The sequence below is a fragment of the Daktulosphaira vitifoliae genome, unplaced genomic scaffold, assembly GCF_025091365.1.
Source record: "Daktulosphaira vitifoliae isolate Bord-2020 unplaced genomic scaffold, ASM2509136v1 Scaffold_17, whole genome shotgun sequence".
In the NCBI taxonomy this organism is placed as follows: domain Eukaryota; kingdom Metazoa; phylum Arthropoda; class Insecta; order Hemiptera; family Phylloxeridae; genus Daktulosphaira; species Daktulosphaira vitifoliae.
This window is the reverse complement of record NW_026099588.1, coordinates 60,758-77,959: the sequence shown is the minus strand read 5'-3', so window position 1 is coordinate 77,959 and position 17,202 is coordinate 60,758. Positions and strand designations below refer to the sequence as shown.

The window sequence follows — 17,202 nt, the reverse complement described above, 5'->3', positions numbered from 1 at the left end:
AACTTGCTAATCTAAGTAATGAAAAAGTGTAAATTATAAAACTAATCCATCAGAAATTAATATTCTTATTTAACTTGAATTCTAAACTTGCCACTTAAATAAAATATCTGTTGTTCAAAATTTTAGCAAATAGTAAAAAAATACTATAGAAATTAGAAGATTCTTTAAATATTCATACATTTTGAAAATATACTTGAACTGTGAATTGAAAATTGGTATGATATTATCTGTTATTTTTCATTTGAATAACAAAATTTAAAAACACTATATTTTTTGATAACAATATTATTACAATCAATAATAATATCAATTGGTAGTCATCGGTTAATCAACGACTACCAATTATTGCATTGCCTACGGTAAGGGCTGTTTCACTTACAGATAAATTAAAATTGAAAATAGGCACTAATAAATTATGCGGCTCGTGATAAATTTTAATGTAAATAACTATTATAAATGTCTCGACTTTTGTGGATGCTCTCGCTGTTAATTTAATTATACACTTACATGCTAAATTTTCTTTAAATGTAGTATACAAAGCAATACAACCATATGTGAAACTAAAGAAGTGGCTTAGTCTTTTAAAAATTTAGAAAATTATGTTTATTGTTATTTAAATTATTTTTAGAATGGGGAAACATACATTAAGTCCTTTTTAAATGTTCTTTATAGTAGCATCTATGAATTAAAATTTTGAAACATTCATTAGACTTTAGACAAAAAACATAAATAAGTACATAATAGTAAAAGCTTTGCATCGAAGCTAAAATATAACTTAATGAAATATTCAAAATAATCTTAAGTCAGTACAGGATAAAAACTTAAGGTTAATTTCGGCATGAGTATAAAAGTCAAAATCGAAAAATGATGCATTACAAAAACTATTGTATAAACTTCAATTTACCAAAAACTATCCCATAACTGTCGATATATCAACTGCAATATTAGAAAATATGTGGACAAGTTACTTTAATCTGAGTTAAAAATAATTATTAGTTGGTAGTTGAAAAGTATACTACAACTCCTATAGGCATAAGTTTGGAAACGTAGTTGCATATTGAATAATAATGTTATAATGACCACTGATAATTTTTGTGTAAACTTTCAAACTACTACCTGTAATATGTTTGACAGCATGACGTACTTAAAATGACACTAATTGTCGATAAAGCGACCATAACAATTGAATACGTTCCAACGGTCACTGATAAAAGTGTACACTAGTTGTGTATGTTAGACACCAATGCTAAAACTCCTATAGGAAAAAGTCCGGAAACATTATGATATGCATTGACCGATAATGCTATATTCTACAAATACCCCAATTTAAGATCGTGTATAAGAGTGCGATTTTTAAAATGTCCATTTAAGTTCTTTTTACATGCATTAATAAAAAAATTTATTTTCTTAATAAATTTGCAGATAATTTGCAATTGATATCATCTTTATAAAATTAAATTCATAAAAATGATCATAGCAAAATCTGCCTTCAAGTAGGACACTATTCTACCCTTAATACGACAATTATTTTAAAATGGTTTAACATAAAAAGTTATTTTCACCATAATTCTTTTTAAAATTATATTGTCCATTGAAATGAGTAAGAAAAATTAGAGGTTGCCATTTAAATTTCTTAAGTTAGGGTAGATTTCTACCCTTTTGCATTAGGGTTGAACTTTAATTTTAATCGTAAAAGATGCATTTAATTATTCAATTAGCTTCTAAAAAAAAAAATTATTAAAAAAATCAATAGCGGTTCTAAAAAATCGGTGTTTCCGAACTTATTGAACACTCTGTATAGTATGGATATAATATATCCCCGTTAAATCATATTATGTGTATTATAATTTTCTGGAACTTTTTGGAATATATTGGAAATTTCTGGAAGTTTTTAGAAGTCCGTAGCGGATAATCCGTCTTTTAGGCCGTTCCTATTAAACATTGTACTATGCCACTTTTAGTATAACTAATAAAGAATCACAGATGGTGTCCCCTGATAATCGAGATCTCCCACAAAAATCATTCTAATTAAAATGTTTCCACAAAAAATATAGTCCGTCCGCATCCAAATCGTTCAAGCATCCTCTTCTTTACTCACCTCGATTATCAAGGCCTGGAAGTGAAAAGTAGAATTTATTCAGAGTTCATATTTATTCAAATTAAACTACTTTCACGTTATAAAATCCTGAATCACACACGAAACCTCAGGTGAGTTATTCAAAAGTTCTATAAAATAATTATTGCTGAGCTTTCTTCAAGTATTTTACGCTAAGAAATGTATAGTCTATATTTTTATTGTATTCACTTACATAAGTATTCTAATAGATCCTGACTATTACTAAGTTTAGTTCAGGTCTGTTCTTGACGAATCCTCCTATCCAGTAAGATAATTTACTTTCTTTAGTAGTAACTCAATTACAAATAGTCTCGTATATTTTATTGAATTAATTTTTATATTTTATATTTTATTGATATTAATGAAAGATACATCGGTGAATACTTATCTACTTTTATTTTACCTTTCATTACTGTTATATCATGTTGGGTTACTACAATTATTATTATTTAAACATAAAACATCTTGTTTTTATTTTATCAATATTAAATATATATAAATTTGTATTTGTAATAATAAACCGCCTTTTTTATTAAATCAAGTGTTCATCCAATAGTGATTTGACTATTGTTTTTTACATGTGTATGAATAAAGTTTGAATAATAATAATATTTTAAATACTTTAATATTTACTTAAAACACTTTTTTTATATTTAAAAATATAGATGTAGGAATAAATTATATTAGTAGTTAATTTCACATTTGTATAACATTAGTGCATATATTCTGATGTAATCAAAAAATTGTCAATAGTTATTCAAAATTTAACACTTAGAATAAAAATGAAGGTGAGTAATAAATATTATCTGAGGTGCTCAAATGAAATCTTAAAAATAATTTTATTTTATTCTAGTATTGGCATTTGAAATCTCTATTGTTGATAATATCTTGTGTAATATTTAACGGAGGTAAATTCTGTTTTACATTACTTATAAAATTTTTATATGTATTCAATTTATACGTTAGACTATACAATTTTGATTTTCTAAGAATCAATATTTGTTTGTAAAATTTACGAAGTTGCTTCATAATTGAAAACTATGAAATATTTATGAACAAATATAAAATATATTGAGAAAATTATTAATTGATACCAATCATTAATTATGTTAATTTTGTTTGTTAATTAATTTTATTTTATTTTAATGGGTCATTCCATGTGAAATCACCAAATGTATGTGCTGGTATAGTTAAAAAATTTATGAAATTTATATCATAGACTTCTTAAATGTCATTGACAACAAAAATAATATTTTTTTTTTTTTTTTACCAGATAGCGCATTTTTTATAATTAAAAACATGAAAATACAGCCTCTGTTCTAGAGCCTATAACTTCACATCCAAATAAGTTATCACTGTGGAACTAGCACTGTTTTACTCATATTAAATAGTACTTAAATTTCATTCTTAAGTTTATCAATTTTGAATTTTTTTGAACATCGAAATTTTGATTTAAATTTTGCAGTATATTAATAGCAAAATTTTAAGATCAAAATTTTTAATTAAAATTTTTTTTTCTTTTCAAAAAATTTAGTTATGTTCTTTTAACCCATATCATATTTGAGTCGATTTATAATTTTGATACCAATCATAAATATTTTGAATCATTAATTATGTTAATTTTGTTTGTTAATTAATTTTATTTTATTTTAATGTATTTTTTTTTGAGTCTGATGGCTAAAATTTTAATTTATTGGTGTCTTATTTAACATAGTGAATAAAAAAAAAAAAATTTATCTCCTTAAAATATATTACCATTTACGTTTTTTGTTTAATACATTGTTAGTGTGATTTATGTTTATTAGCATCGATGCAAGGATTAGAAGATATTAATTTTACAAAAAGGTTTTTTTTTTGTCGGTCACCACTCTTAGCTCTCACTGGGTTGATATCTTTCAACNAAAAGTTTTTTTTTTTTTGTCGGTCACCACTCTTAGCTCTTACTGGGTTGATATCTTTCAACGATATTTCAAAAATCACAAATTGTATCAAATTGAAGACATATTATTACTTGATAATTAAACAGTAATTTTCTCGATTCCTTTTAAATAAAAAAAATTTTGATTTTTAAAATGAATGAATTTTGACATTTTTTAAACTTTTTTCTTAAAACAGTCATAACTTTTTTAAAAATAAATAAATTAAAATAAATAATTTTTTTCACAAAATAATGTAGGTTTAATAATCCTATTCTTTATTTTTCTACAGAGGTGATCCAAAACTGATAACATTTAACTTTTTCAACTTATTTTTTGAAAATGTTCTAGAAATAATTTGTTATTTAAACATATGTTAAATTTAAGATTATGTTTCATAATAAAAAAAATATACATATTGTCCGATGACCTATCATCTATGTGTAAATAGTTGGGGTATGTTACACCTTCATAATAATTCAATATGATGTCTTTGGGCATATTTTTTTTCAATTTAAATTTTACACTGCAATTATTTTTAAAAAATGAACAACTAGGCGATTTTTTTATATTAAAATACTTGCAGGCGTTTGCCATAGCAATGAGTTCACCGATTTCCATAATAGTTACATGAATCTAACTTACATTGAATATACAATTATTTTGAATATTTTACCTCTCTTAAGTTAATAAAAACGACTTTGAGTTTTTGAATTAATTTAAATTGTCCTCTTTAGCTTCTAATAAATGTGATTTACGATTGCCGTATCGGTACCACTACCGTTAATCACACTCGAGGTGCGAATTTCGAATGCCATTTGTCGTTATAATAACTTTATAATTTTTTGATTATTTCTTCTTGAGTTGGAAAAAATTCAAAATTCATTTGATTTTTATCTCATTCAGACTAAATAACTANCTATACTACACCAATTAATTTCATCAAAGAACTAAATAACTTTAATGAATTTTAACTATTCAATCAATTTTAATGATCGGTACATTAAAAGAAATCCGATTTTAATCTAATTGAACTTATTGTCAATAAATATCGGAAAAACTGTTTTTATTAAATATCTCTACAAATAATAGGAGTAAAAAATTTGATTTATATTGAATTACACAATAAAATCATATTATATAATCAATATTTATAATGATTATAGACTACTATTTTGCAAAACCAAATTTATACAATTATTAAAAATCTGAAATTATAATTTTTCTATCACCTATTTTTTGAGATTATAACTAATTTGAAAACGAGTATTTACATTTAATGAAATAGAATAAAAACAAATAAAATTTTGTATTTAATGATGTCAACACCAAATTTGCTCGTCGAGATAAAAAAAAGTTATGGTAAAATGTCTAATTTAATTATAAACTTTACTAAAAATCAGCTTGAACCAAAAAAATCGGTATAAAATTACGTTTTTTTGAATCAAAATTTTGCACAAATAATTTAACATATTAAAAATCAAACTCGACAAAAATTAAAAAAAAAATATTTTTAAAATGTAAATCCTTGTTTTTTAAAAATAAGTAATAATCTCAAAAAAGAGTTGATACGAAAAATCTAATTATAGATTTAAGATCGGCGCAAAAATTGGTTTAGAAATTTATATTTTGGTTTCTGATGAATATTCGTTGAAGATCAATAAATTTATTCATAAGTAACAACATNGAAGATCAATAAATTTATTCATAAGTAACAAACATTTTTTTTTTTAATTATTGCATCATATCTTTCATTTTTTTATACGTTTGCCATAAAAGTTTGGATCCAGCTATATTTACAAAACTATATTATCAAAAGTATAATCATTTCATACTATATATAATTGCAGAAAAAAAGGTTTTCTTATACTATATTCATAAATAAAAAAGCTTGTAATATGGATATTGTAACAAAAAAAAGGTTGAATTTGTAATCACAACTTTTAGCTCGACATGCAAGTTTGAAATTGAATAAATAATTAAACAGATAATTGTATGAGAATTAAAAAATGTTTTTGTTAAGTTATAGTAATGGTATGAAGTCAGAAAATTTTATAATTACTATTGACAGTTATTTCGAACTATGTACCTCAAACTTGAATGATTCAAGTGTAACCGACTCTCCTACCATACGCCGCATTCGTCTGTAGATAAAAATGGCAATGTAAGCTAGTTCAAATATAAAAGCTATTTTTTTTTACTTGAAAAAATAAATACTTATAAGTCGTAACACAATATATTTATACAATGATCCGAACGCGATTGATTGTTGCTTATTCGTTGTTAATACTAATTATTCCTTAACCCCACTACATTAATATAATAACAATATGGGTTCATAACACCCCCCGCGTAGAATGACAACATATTACCTATTTTTTTTTTTATTTTTACTAAATATAACTAAACTACTCTGGGTACTCTGTTTTCTTGTACATTTTCTTTTATATTACTTAATTGTATCTCTTCTTTTAATACTTCCTTACTTAATTTTAACTTACCATTTTTCCCTTTATTATTTATTATAACTATGATCATTAAACTTACACTGATAAGTAAAATTAATAACAAAGAAATATGAGTTTCCGTGAATCGATATTTTTGGTATGGTATTTCTTTTTCTAATTGTAGCTCATTTAACGTTTTAGAATACTTAGAAAGGTCAATTAAATTAGTTTTAACGTTATCGTTTAAGTTAATAATATCCTCTGATTTTAGATTTTTAAATTTAGTTTGTATGTCAGAATTTATGCTTAAATTAAAAGTTGGGTTAAAATCTTTATATATTTTTGAAGTAATATTACTTGAAGGTATTAAAATTGTTTTGTCATCAGTGTTAGCCTCACAGTTATTTTTTAAACTTAAAATACCCGTTTCCGATATACTTAACGTTACTGGTTGAACAATTTGATTGCACTTAATAACTATACTACCCTTATTAACTACGTATAACCATGAATTTACATGTTCTAATTTATGCCAAATGTTATGATTAATTTTTACATACTTTAAAATACACTCTTTAGGTAAAACATCTGGTTGTCTAAATAATTTTGCAAGACATGAATTATTTATACTAAAAATAGGTTGAGCATAAGGACATAATATTGTTTCACCTATATATTTACATGAATTTAATTGTTCTATACTTAATTCTATATAATACAATCTAGATTTTTCTATTGCTATATAATCCATGGGATAATCTATTACAACAAATATATTATCGTGAGTTTTTGTCGGTAATGCGATTGGTTTATATAAAGTGAATTCATACTTATTAGCTAAAGGGATTTTTAACTTAAAAATTAAGGTATTTTGAATATATACAACATTTATATTTATCAAGTGTAATAGTTCTGATACTCCAGATACTAACCAACTATTAGGGATGATTACATTTAGAGGTAAATGAGACTTTATTATTTTTATTTGTTCTATCAACGATTTGGTATTCATGATAATAGGGTGTAATAATCCTTGTATTGCGGAAATTATAATGTTAACCAAATTCTGGGTTTCATACGCATACTAATTAATTATTTGATTGAGCAACATAATTTTTTCTGTCAACTCTGTTTCAAATTGAAGAACTCCCATTTCTCGAATAGTAGAGTTTACTTCTCGAAATAAGAAATTATATTTTACTTCTAAACTTATTTTCGATTGTTCTAGATTGATAAGTGACGAATTTACGTTTGAAAACATGGATTGCATTATGTTTTTTTTGTTTCTGTAAGATGTATTATTTGGTTTCTTGATCGTTCAAGTTTATTGATTTCTTTGTAAAAATATTCAGCATCAGTATCATCACATACTTTATTATTATTTTATTATTATTTATTTATTAACGCCCTTTCGGGCAAAGAGTGTACATTCGTATTACATGTTTATAAACAATTTACATAATAAGAATGAATAAAACATACAACAGAATACATAGAATATAAAAGATATTAAATTAAAATTAATATATACATATAATATATTTATACAGAATTTAGACTTAAATAACGAAGTTTAGTTTCATTGTCATAATTGAAATCGACATCTATACTATTACATTCTCTTAACATGCGACTTAAAGGCTCGTTGAAACTGTAAGATTGAGAATGAAAAGGAATATTAAATGTAGTCGTGGAACGAGCATTGAAAACGGGAACATGCCAACTTATTTTTCTGAGTATTTGAGGACAACTTATTTTATTATTTAATAATTTATATATAAATGATGTATCATTGAATTTACGTCTGGACGTAAGAGAATTCAAACCTAGTTTATGTTCTAAGTTATCAATCGAAACGTTTAATTTAAACTTAAGTGACAAGTATTTTAAGAAGTTTTGTTGAACATTATTTAAACGTTGAATCAAAATATTTTGGTAAGGGTTCCAAATTATGGATCCGTATTCAATACCTGAACGGACAAGTGCGCAATATAAAGTTTTTAGACAAAGAATATTATTAAAATCACAGCACTGCCGTCTGACAAATCCCAGAATACGTNAATATTATTAAAATCACAACACTGCCGTCTGACAAATCCCAGCATACGCATGGCTTTTGAATATATAAAATATATGTGTTTATTAAATAAGAGATCATCAGAAAGTATAATACCAAGATCTTTAATAGAAGAAACTAACTTTATTGTATGTCCATCTAAGGTATAATTATAAATTATAGGGTTTTTACGTCTGGAAAACGATATTACAGCGCATTTATCAATATTAATTTTTAATTTATTTATGGTACACCAATTTGAAAATTTTACAAGATCTGACTGTAGTTTTTCTTGGTCATTAACAGAGTTAATCTTGATATACATTTTCAAGTCATCGGCAAACAGCGAAAATGTACAAAAGTTGAGTATATGTTTAACATCGTTTATAAATAATAAGAATAGCAATGGTGACAAGTGTCCTCCTTGTGGGACACCTGAAGGTGTAGCGAAAGGAGACGAAATTTTATCTGAAACTATTACTTGTTGTGTCCTTCCAGTTAGATAGGAGCTAAACCAGGAAAGTAACTGACTATTAATACCAAAAATACGAAGCTTTTTAATTAAAATTTTGTGATCAACTGAGTCGAATGCTTTACTAAGGTCTGTATAGATGGCGTCTACTTGTCCATGGTTTTCAACGACATTAAGAGGACGCCATACAGAGAATGAAAAACGGGTTTAAACATGTTTTGCGGGGGACTACTTCATTTGATCTGTATTGATGTTAGAGTTTCAAAATTTTTACCAAATTATAGAGGACAAAATTATCTGTGATCTAGCGTTTTTATTTTTTTGTTAACATAATTTCTAGTACTTTATATTTACTATTAAACATTCCTATTTTTTTGGTTTTTTAAATGTTTAATAAATAGCTTCAGAGTTGTGTTATCAAAATTATAAAAACGCTAGATCACAGATAATTTTCTCCTTTATAATTTGGTAAAAAATTTGGGACTCTAGCATCGATACAGATCAAATAAAGTAGTCCCGCGCAAAACAGTTTTTATGCAAAATAATGAATTTTTTGTCTATCGACATGTGTCGGTCCCTAGTGGCATTTATAACGTGACGAATTTTTTGTTGAATGGCGGTAACCGATTACCCACACCCTTCAACTGCTACCTTGACAACGATCAAAACCAGTTATTTTTATACTTTGTTATCGACGAACCGGGGCATCATTTAGCAGTCGCTTATCTGAATTTGTAAAATAATTGTTATTATTGACGGGTGATGAGACTTAAATTTTAACTTTACTGTGTTCATTTTTACACGTAAATAATAATGCAAATATAATGAAAATATTTATTTATCGGAAATCTGTCAGAATTTTACTTGGAGTTTTATTTTGTAAAATTAGAAAACATTCTTGTTACGAATATGAGTCCACAGTATACATTATATTCGTGGGCAGCAGGATGGATCAACCGTCTTTTTAGTAATTTAAAATTAGATATTCTTTCTCCAAAAATTAATTATTTGCCAAAAAAATAAAGGTCATCATTAAAAATTTTGTGTATTAAATTAAAGTTTACCAGTCCTGAATTTATTTATACGTAGTATATTGTATCACTTAAAACCATTTTTTGTGAGTATTAAGATTCGTGTATCAGTTTTATAAAAAATTTGGAACACGAATAATAAGCCTTGGCGTTATTAAATAGCATTTTATAAATTTCTGATTGACTACAAATATATTTATGATACATAGAATACTCCTTACATAATACATTTATTTTATGTATGTAATAAGTGGGCGTACGCACTAAGTTTACTTGCATTATAGTGAGTATAAACTTAAATTAAATTTTATATGAGCATTTAGGTATTCAAATTTTTTAATCTAAAATAAAATCTGCTATTGCGTATTTTTTTAATTCAGAGATAAACATTTTTAATTTACATTTTTTGCACATACCAGATTTTTCACGCCTAGCTTAATTTAAGGTTAGTTAAAAATAATGATTCTTTCGAAATTTGAATTTGAATTTGAATGGAATGGAATGGTAGAAAAATGATATATGATAAAGGGATTTTTGATAAATGTGAAATGGTATTTATTTTATGATTTCTATATCTGTTTGTTTANTTTTCAGAATAATGTGTGTTCACGAAAATTAATATTTTTATTTCCGATTTTCTAAAAATATATCTGATTATGGACCGTGTTTGTTCCCAGTTTAACTGATCATGGCCACTTCCTATTCGAGGCATGGTTAACTTGGTAATATTTTGCTCATGGCAGAATCGACGTAGATTCTTTATGGCTGAAAACATAACAGACATAGTAGGTTTTTCCTTAAATATTTTCTTATTTATAATATATAATATATGTCGGCCGTTATGTTTAACATAAACTATTTCTTTGACTTGCTTTCCTTGACTGATCAGTTCCTCTATTTGTCCAAACTTTCGTCGAAATTCTAATGCGACTCCTTGAGGTATTTTAAAATCTGCTGATACACAGTTGACTAATGCATAATCCTCTGTAGTATCAAACAAATCTCCTTCCATTTCTGTAAAATGTTGGTTAACTATAATCTGNTCTGTAACATGTTGGTTAACTATAATCTTATTTTGTATCTCTTGACAAAAGGTATGATACTCAGACTCTAGATATTCTTCTGTTGTCAACTTGAACTCAATTTTTGCTATACGACTCACGCATCAGCATTAGTGTTCATCGTACCTGGTTTACAAATGATGTCATAATCGTATTCTTCTAACTGTAATCGCCATCTTATAAGTCTTGCGCCTGGGTCTTTCACATTAAATAACCATATAAGCGATTTGTGGTCTGTTATCACTGTAAATTTATTTTGGAAAAGATAAGATTAAAATTGTTTTACTACCCATACTATGGCTAAGAGTTCTTTCTTTGTTGTACTGTAGTTATTTTCTGCCTTGTTCAATGTGCGAGAAATATATATCAGTAAATCAGACCCAATTTTCCCTTGCGATAGCATGGCCGAGTTGCTGGCGTCTATTGTTACGTTAAACGGACGTGAAAAATCCGGGTATTGCAGTATGGGTTTCTGTAATAATAATTTCTTTATTTGATCAAATGCGTTTGTACAAAAATCACTCCAAATAAAATCACTATCCTTTTTCAAAAGATTTGTCAAGGGTTTGGTTATTTCACTGAAGTTTTGAATAAATTTTCTGTAGTATCCAGCTAAACCTAAGAAGAACTTTACTTCCTTTACATTAGTTGGTATTGGAAAGTTTACTATGCACTCTGTAGTCTTAGGATCCGGTTGAACACCGTTATCCGTTATATGTGACCCAAATAAGCGACTTCTTTTCGTAAAAATTCGCATTTTATTGGCTGTAACTTTAGATTAAATTATCGAATTCGTGTAAAAACATCTCTTAATTGTTTCTGGTGATCTTCCAAAGATGTTCCTACTATAATAATATCGNGTGATCTTCCAAAGATATTCCTACTATAATAATATCTTCTAAATAAACAAACGCTTTTACTCCGTTTATCCCGGTTAGAAGTCTGTTCATTAGGCGTTGAAACGTAGCTGGTCCCCCTTTTAAACCGAAACACATCCTTTGAAACTCGAAATGGCCTTGCTCAGTACTGAACCTGGTTTTTTCCCTGTCCTTGGGATGTAGAGGCATTTGATAATAACCACTGGCTAGTTCAATACATTCAATAAATCTTCTTCCATTTATTTTACTTGTTTGGCAATTTCTCCCCGTTGTGCATAAGGCAATCGATACGGTTTTTGGTAAATTGGTTGACTTGTATTTGGTGTATTAATCTCGTGATAAACTGTGTCTGTGCAGGTTATTTTATCCCTATTTAAGTGAAATATATCAGAAAATTCCTTGCATAAACTCAGAGTAACTTCTCGCTCTTCTATTGTCATATGATCAACGCGCAAAGATTCTCTTAACAATTGTAATCTGTCTGACGAGTTGAAAAGTTTATGTTTTATATTATTAACTGAAAAAATAGTGGATTCGTTAATAACTTCAAATGATATATCTTCTAGTTTTGGTATCGTAAAAATCCTTGGACAGTCTGCAATATTGATTACGTTCATTAATATTTGTTGGTTTGTCACGTTATTTAATACATTCCGCAGTTGATATTTTCACCCAAAGCTTGCGAATGAATTAATATNGTCACGTTATTTAATACATTCCGCAGTTGATATTTTCACCCAAAGCTTGCGCATGAATTAATATTTGCTGAGCTTCCAATTGTTGATTATTGACCTTGACTGGAATTATTTGTTCACTGCGTGCCAATAGTACTATATTGGTTTCCTCTGGTATCAATACTTCACTTTTTCCGATATTAATCACAACTTGATTGTCCATTAAGAATGGTATACCGAGAATACCGTCTTGAGGTGTTGGAAATGATGATGGAACCACGTGAAATTCGAATGTACGGTTATTTGCACCAAATTTTATTGTCAACTGGGTAGAACCGATTGTTCGGACTAACTGATAACTAATACCTTGCAGTTGATACTGTTTATCAGTGTTAATGATCACTTCGTCATGTAGAGAGTCAATTTTTATTAGATTGAGGTCCGCTCCAGTATCCACGAGTAATCGTATATTAGTAGTTACACACTATGGACTTGATAAGGTTACGTGATTATCTTCTAATTTAGTTATAAATTGCAATGATCTTTTTATAAATGGGGTATTGCTTTGATTCCTTGGCCGCATGCTCGCCCCTGGCGTTCGACGTCTACCCGTTTCCCGATGAGCATTGTTGAGACATGTTCTGACGAGTATCTGCTCTTTTTTTCTTGTAACAGTCTTCCCTAGTATGTCCGTTTGCTTTACAATAAGTGCATGATATTTTCTTGACATTTGCGTGTTCGTTATATCTTGTTTTCTGTCCTGTATATTGACCTCGTCCACCCTCTTTTGCAAAACGACACTGGTGAGTATTGTGATTTGTTTTCCGACAGTTACTACAATACTTAGAATTTGTTCTAGATTCTGATTTATTATTGTTAATTAATCTTCGTCCTTCTTTATTTAATATCTGTAGCTTTTCTTCTTCTAGACTTTCTTTAATTGCCTTTTCTAATGACATTAAATTCTTAGAATTAATTACCTGTCTAATGTTTGAGTATAAACCTTCGATATAGGAAGTTAATGTTGTCTCTTTTATATATTCTTATAACTTCTGCTTCTGTTGTTTTTTTCCGGCTACACTTAGGTTGCACAAATCATGAAATAATTTTTCTACACGCCCTGAATATTCTTGAACCGACTCCCCCCCTTTCTGACGGGTAGAATTAATTATTGTAAATAACCAGGTGTTCGCTTTGAACAAAACGCTGTCTCAAGTAATGACTTAAGACCAGCCCAATCGATTATCTCCTTATTCTGTGTAATCGCGAAAGCTTTACCGCATAGTTTTGTAGTTATGGCTTTTACTAAAACAGGTTTGAACTCTTTTTGAATACATGACATCGCGAATTCGCACGCGTTTGTAAACGGATAAATTTCTTCCTCTATTTGACCATTAAAAAATGGAATTAATTTAATAACGGTTTTTAAAGAAATCTGTCATTGTATATTGCTTAGTAATAGAAAAATCTACTAAATTATTTAGGGACTCTGAGGATTCGGAACTAAAAGGTACATCAAAATAATCGTTACTANGGAACTAAAAGGTACATCAGAATAATCGTTACTAGTTGCCTCAAAACTTATAAGAACTGATTGATCCGAATTCGAACTATCTGTTTGTGTGCTTGTAGACTCATCTAAATTAATTAAATTAGGTGCTAAGATTAGTTCAGGATTTAACCTAGAACGTGAACGCGTTACCCGATAGTGTGGTGTTGTATCTGGATTATCGTTACATGTACTATTTAGTGTGTCATTAGGTATTGACATAACATATAAATGAGATAAAATAAATTACCTATATGGTTTATATCTACATATACATATACATACATATAATGACTATTATGACTGTACGCATAAATTTACGTAATTATTTTTTTTTTTTTTGATTTATCAATACTCTTAATTTATAAGCAAGCACAAAATTCGTATACAATATAAAATAATATAATTGTGATTTGTTATAATTGTTTGTAGAGAAAAAAAGAAATTATTAAATAGATTTAATTAATTTTTTTTTTTTTTTCAGAAAATAAAATAAATATTACATCAAATTATGACGTTATCGTCTCTATTTTTTATGTATGTAACATTTTAATATGTTATAATCTAAATATGTTAAATTACATTAATTAACTTTAATTAAATATAATTATGATATAATTCTACTCACAAAATGCAAACTCTGACAGTTGACATTTCATTTCGAATTTTTCTTTTCTTGCTCCACAACCAGGATGCTTGGTATTCTTCAGGGCTGACTGACCGCCTGACCAGTTGAAACGATGCCTTTGGATTGATTTACTGACCTTACTAACCCTGTTGTTACTATCTGGAACCCGTTTATAAGTTATAAGGTGATCATCTTGACACTCCACAAAAATATCTTGAAAATTATTCGTGTTGTATATTGTGATTAATTAATATTATTGGTTCAGTTTGGTCTGAATATACTGTATTTTATTCAAAACAATATTATGTGTGTTACTGTGTCACCTTTTTTTTTTTCGTTGTTTTTTTTACGCCTATACAAAATATGATGGCTTCAATGAAATTTTTTTTCTTTTGTACTACTCAACAATGTTCTACTTCCGTGTGTGTAAAAAAAAATTGTTAAGTAGCGATTACCAAATATTATGGCGATGGTAAGGCTGCCTGTTGAGACAGCAAATTCCAAGAATGTCGCGTTATGTGCTAACTACTTCAATTATCATAATCTGAATAAAAACTGTATATCTATATATATATGTGTATATTAGGGTGGTCCTTAAAATACAAATTTTCAAAATTCGATTTACGCGCACCAAAAAATTGTTCTATTACATGTAAAAATAAACTGTGCAAAATTTGGTCCCGATAGGTTGACGTTAACACGTGCCGCAAGAGGGTTGAAAATTCGATCAAAAGGGTAGTTTTTCAGTTATTGTGCTTTATCTCAAAATATATGATTTTTACGTAAAAGTTTATAAGAAAGAAATTATACATATAATTATTTTACATAAAAAAGATTATGAGCAAAAAACCCATAAGTCAAATATTTACCTCCTAAAAGTCAAAAGTTCCATAAATATTATGTTTACCAGTAAAATTCATATATTTTGGCATTATTAATTGTTATTATTCATCAATGAATTTTTAGTACAATCTCCAAATTGTGATCTATAATCATTAACGACTTGTAGTAGAAACTGTTTTTGTTCATCATCATTAGTTACTATTTCATTGTATTCTTGCATACGTTTTACACCTCTCTCTGCTATATCGTTTGTCACAAGAGGATTAGATAAAACTTTCAAACCATTTTGAAAATCAGGATTTTCAACCTAGCTATGAGGATGAGTTTCCAAAAAATCTATCAAGTTCTTTTTTTTTAAATAGTTTAGTATCATTTAGGTTTGTTGTAATTTTTTTTATCTTGTTTTTANATTTAGGTTTATTGTAATTTTTTTTATCTTGTTTTTGTGATGTCTCTCTTGATGCCTCAACCATTTTTAGTTTAATATCTGCCGGTACACTGTCCGGTAAATTTCTGTGTTGCAGCTTTAGATATAAGGATAATTAATTAAAACTTTTAATAAACATAAAANTCAGGATAATTAATTAAAACTTTTAAGAAACATAAATCATTAAATGCTGATTGTATGGCAATAGATCCCTTAAACCAAGCCTTGACATAAACTTTTACCAAAAATACACAAATATTACGAAATGATGTTCTTCTCGTATTTTAAGCTGTTTTCTGAACATGTATATTTTTAACGAATAAATTGCTTTAGACATCCATTAAGCATGATGAAAATCACTAGGGTAGTGAAATTTTACATCATTAAGGGGTGTTGTACCCATAAAAATAACACATAAATTCTTTGTAGTAATTTCTACATTGTTGAATTATTAATGTTTCCAATTAAATTTTTTTTACATTATTTTTAGTGTGTTCAACTGCATTTTTTATAATTATAACATTGATACCAATATCAAAATTCAACAAATCTAGACTAATCAAATATTCTTTAAATTTTTAAAAATTGATACATCTGGACCAGTTGTACATAAATTAAGTTTAACCTCGGAAACATTTTTTAGTACTAATTCCTGACACGGCCCGCGTCGCTTCGTTATACACGATGCCCCGCGACTCGTGCCACCTTTATCAGCCGTCGCCCTACTATGAGTATTTGACTGACCAACACCGCGTGTTATACGCTACGGTGCAAAGTCCAGCAAATGCCGCACGGCCGACGACGACCCGCCGCAAATGGTGCGAGAGTCTTCCTCCCGTTGTGAAAGCGACAACGTCGACAGCCGAACCGCACCCGCGCACCGTCGCCTACAACGCTGCTAACCATTTTGCCGTCCAAGGATTACGCCGAACATCGCGTCGTCGACGCCAGCGAAAGTGCCGCGATATTATGCGAAGATTATTATTACTGTGTTAATCTTTTCGGTTTGTTTTATTTTTGTTAAAATAATCTGTTGTCGCTCATTTAATAAACGGCCCACGGGTCTCTACCCTCAAAACCAGTGTCGACCACATTTTTGCGACG

General features: G+C 28.0%; 1 protein-coding gene across 1 annotated transcript in view; it reads left to right on the top strand.

The window, feature by feature from the left end:
• Positions 1-2,795: 2,795 nt before the first annotated feature.
• LOC126908836 (uncharacterized) overlaps positions 2,796-17,202 on the top strand; it is a 23,346-nt gene continuing 8,939 nt past the window's right edge. Inside the window, exons 1-2 of the mRNA XM_050691139.1 lie at positions 2,796-2,904; positions 2,970-3,024. Of these exons, the coding sequence (XP_050547096.1) occupies positions 2,899-2,904; positions 2,970-3,024 (61 nt within the window). The 5' untranslated portion in view covers positions 2,796-2,898. The remainder of the gene's footprint in view (positions 2,905-2,969; positions 3,025-17,202) is intronic.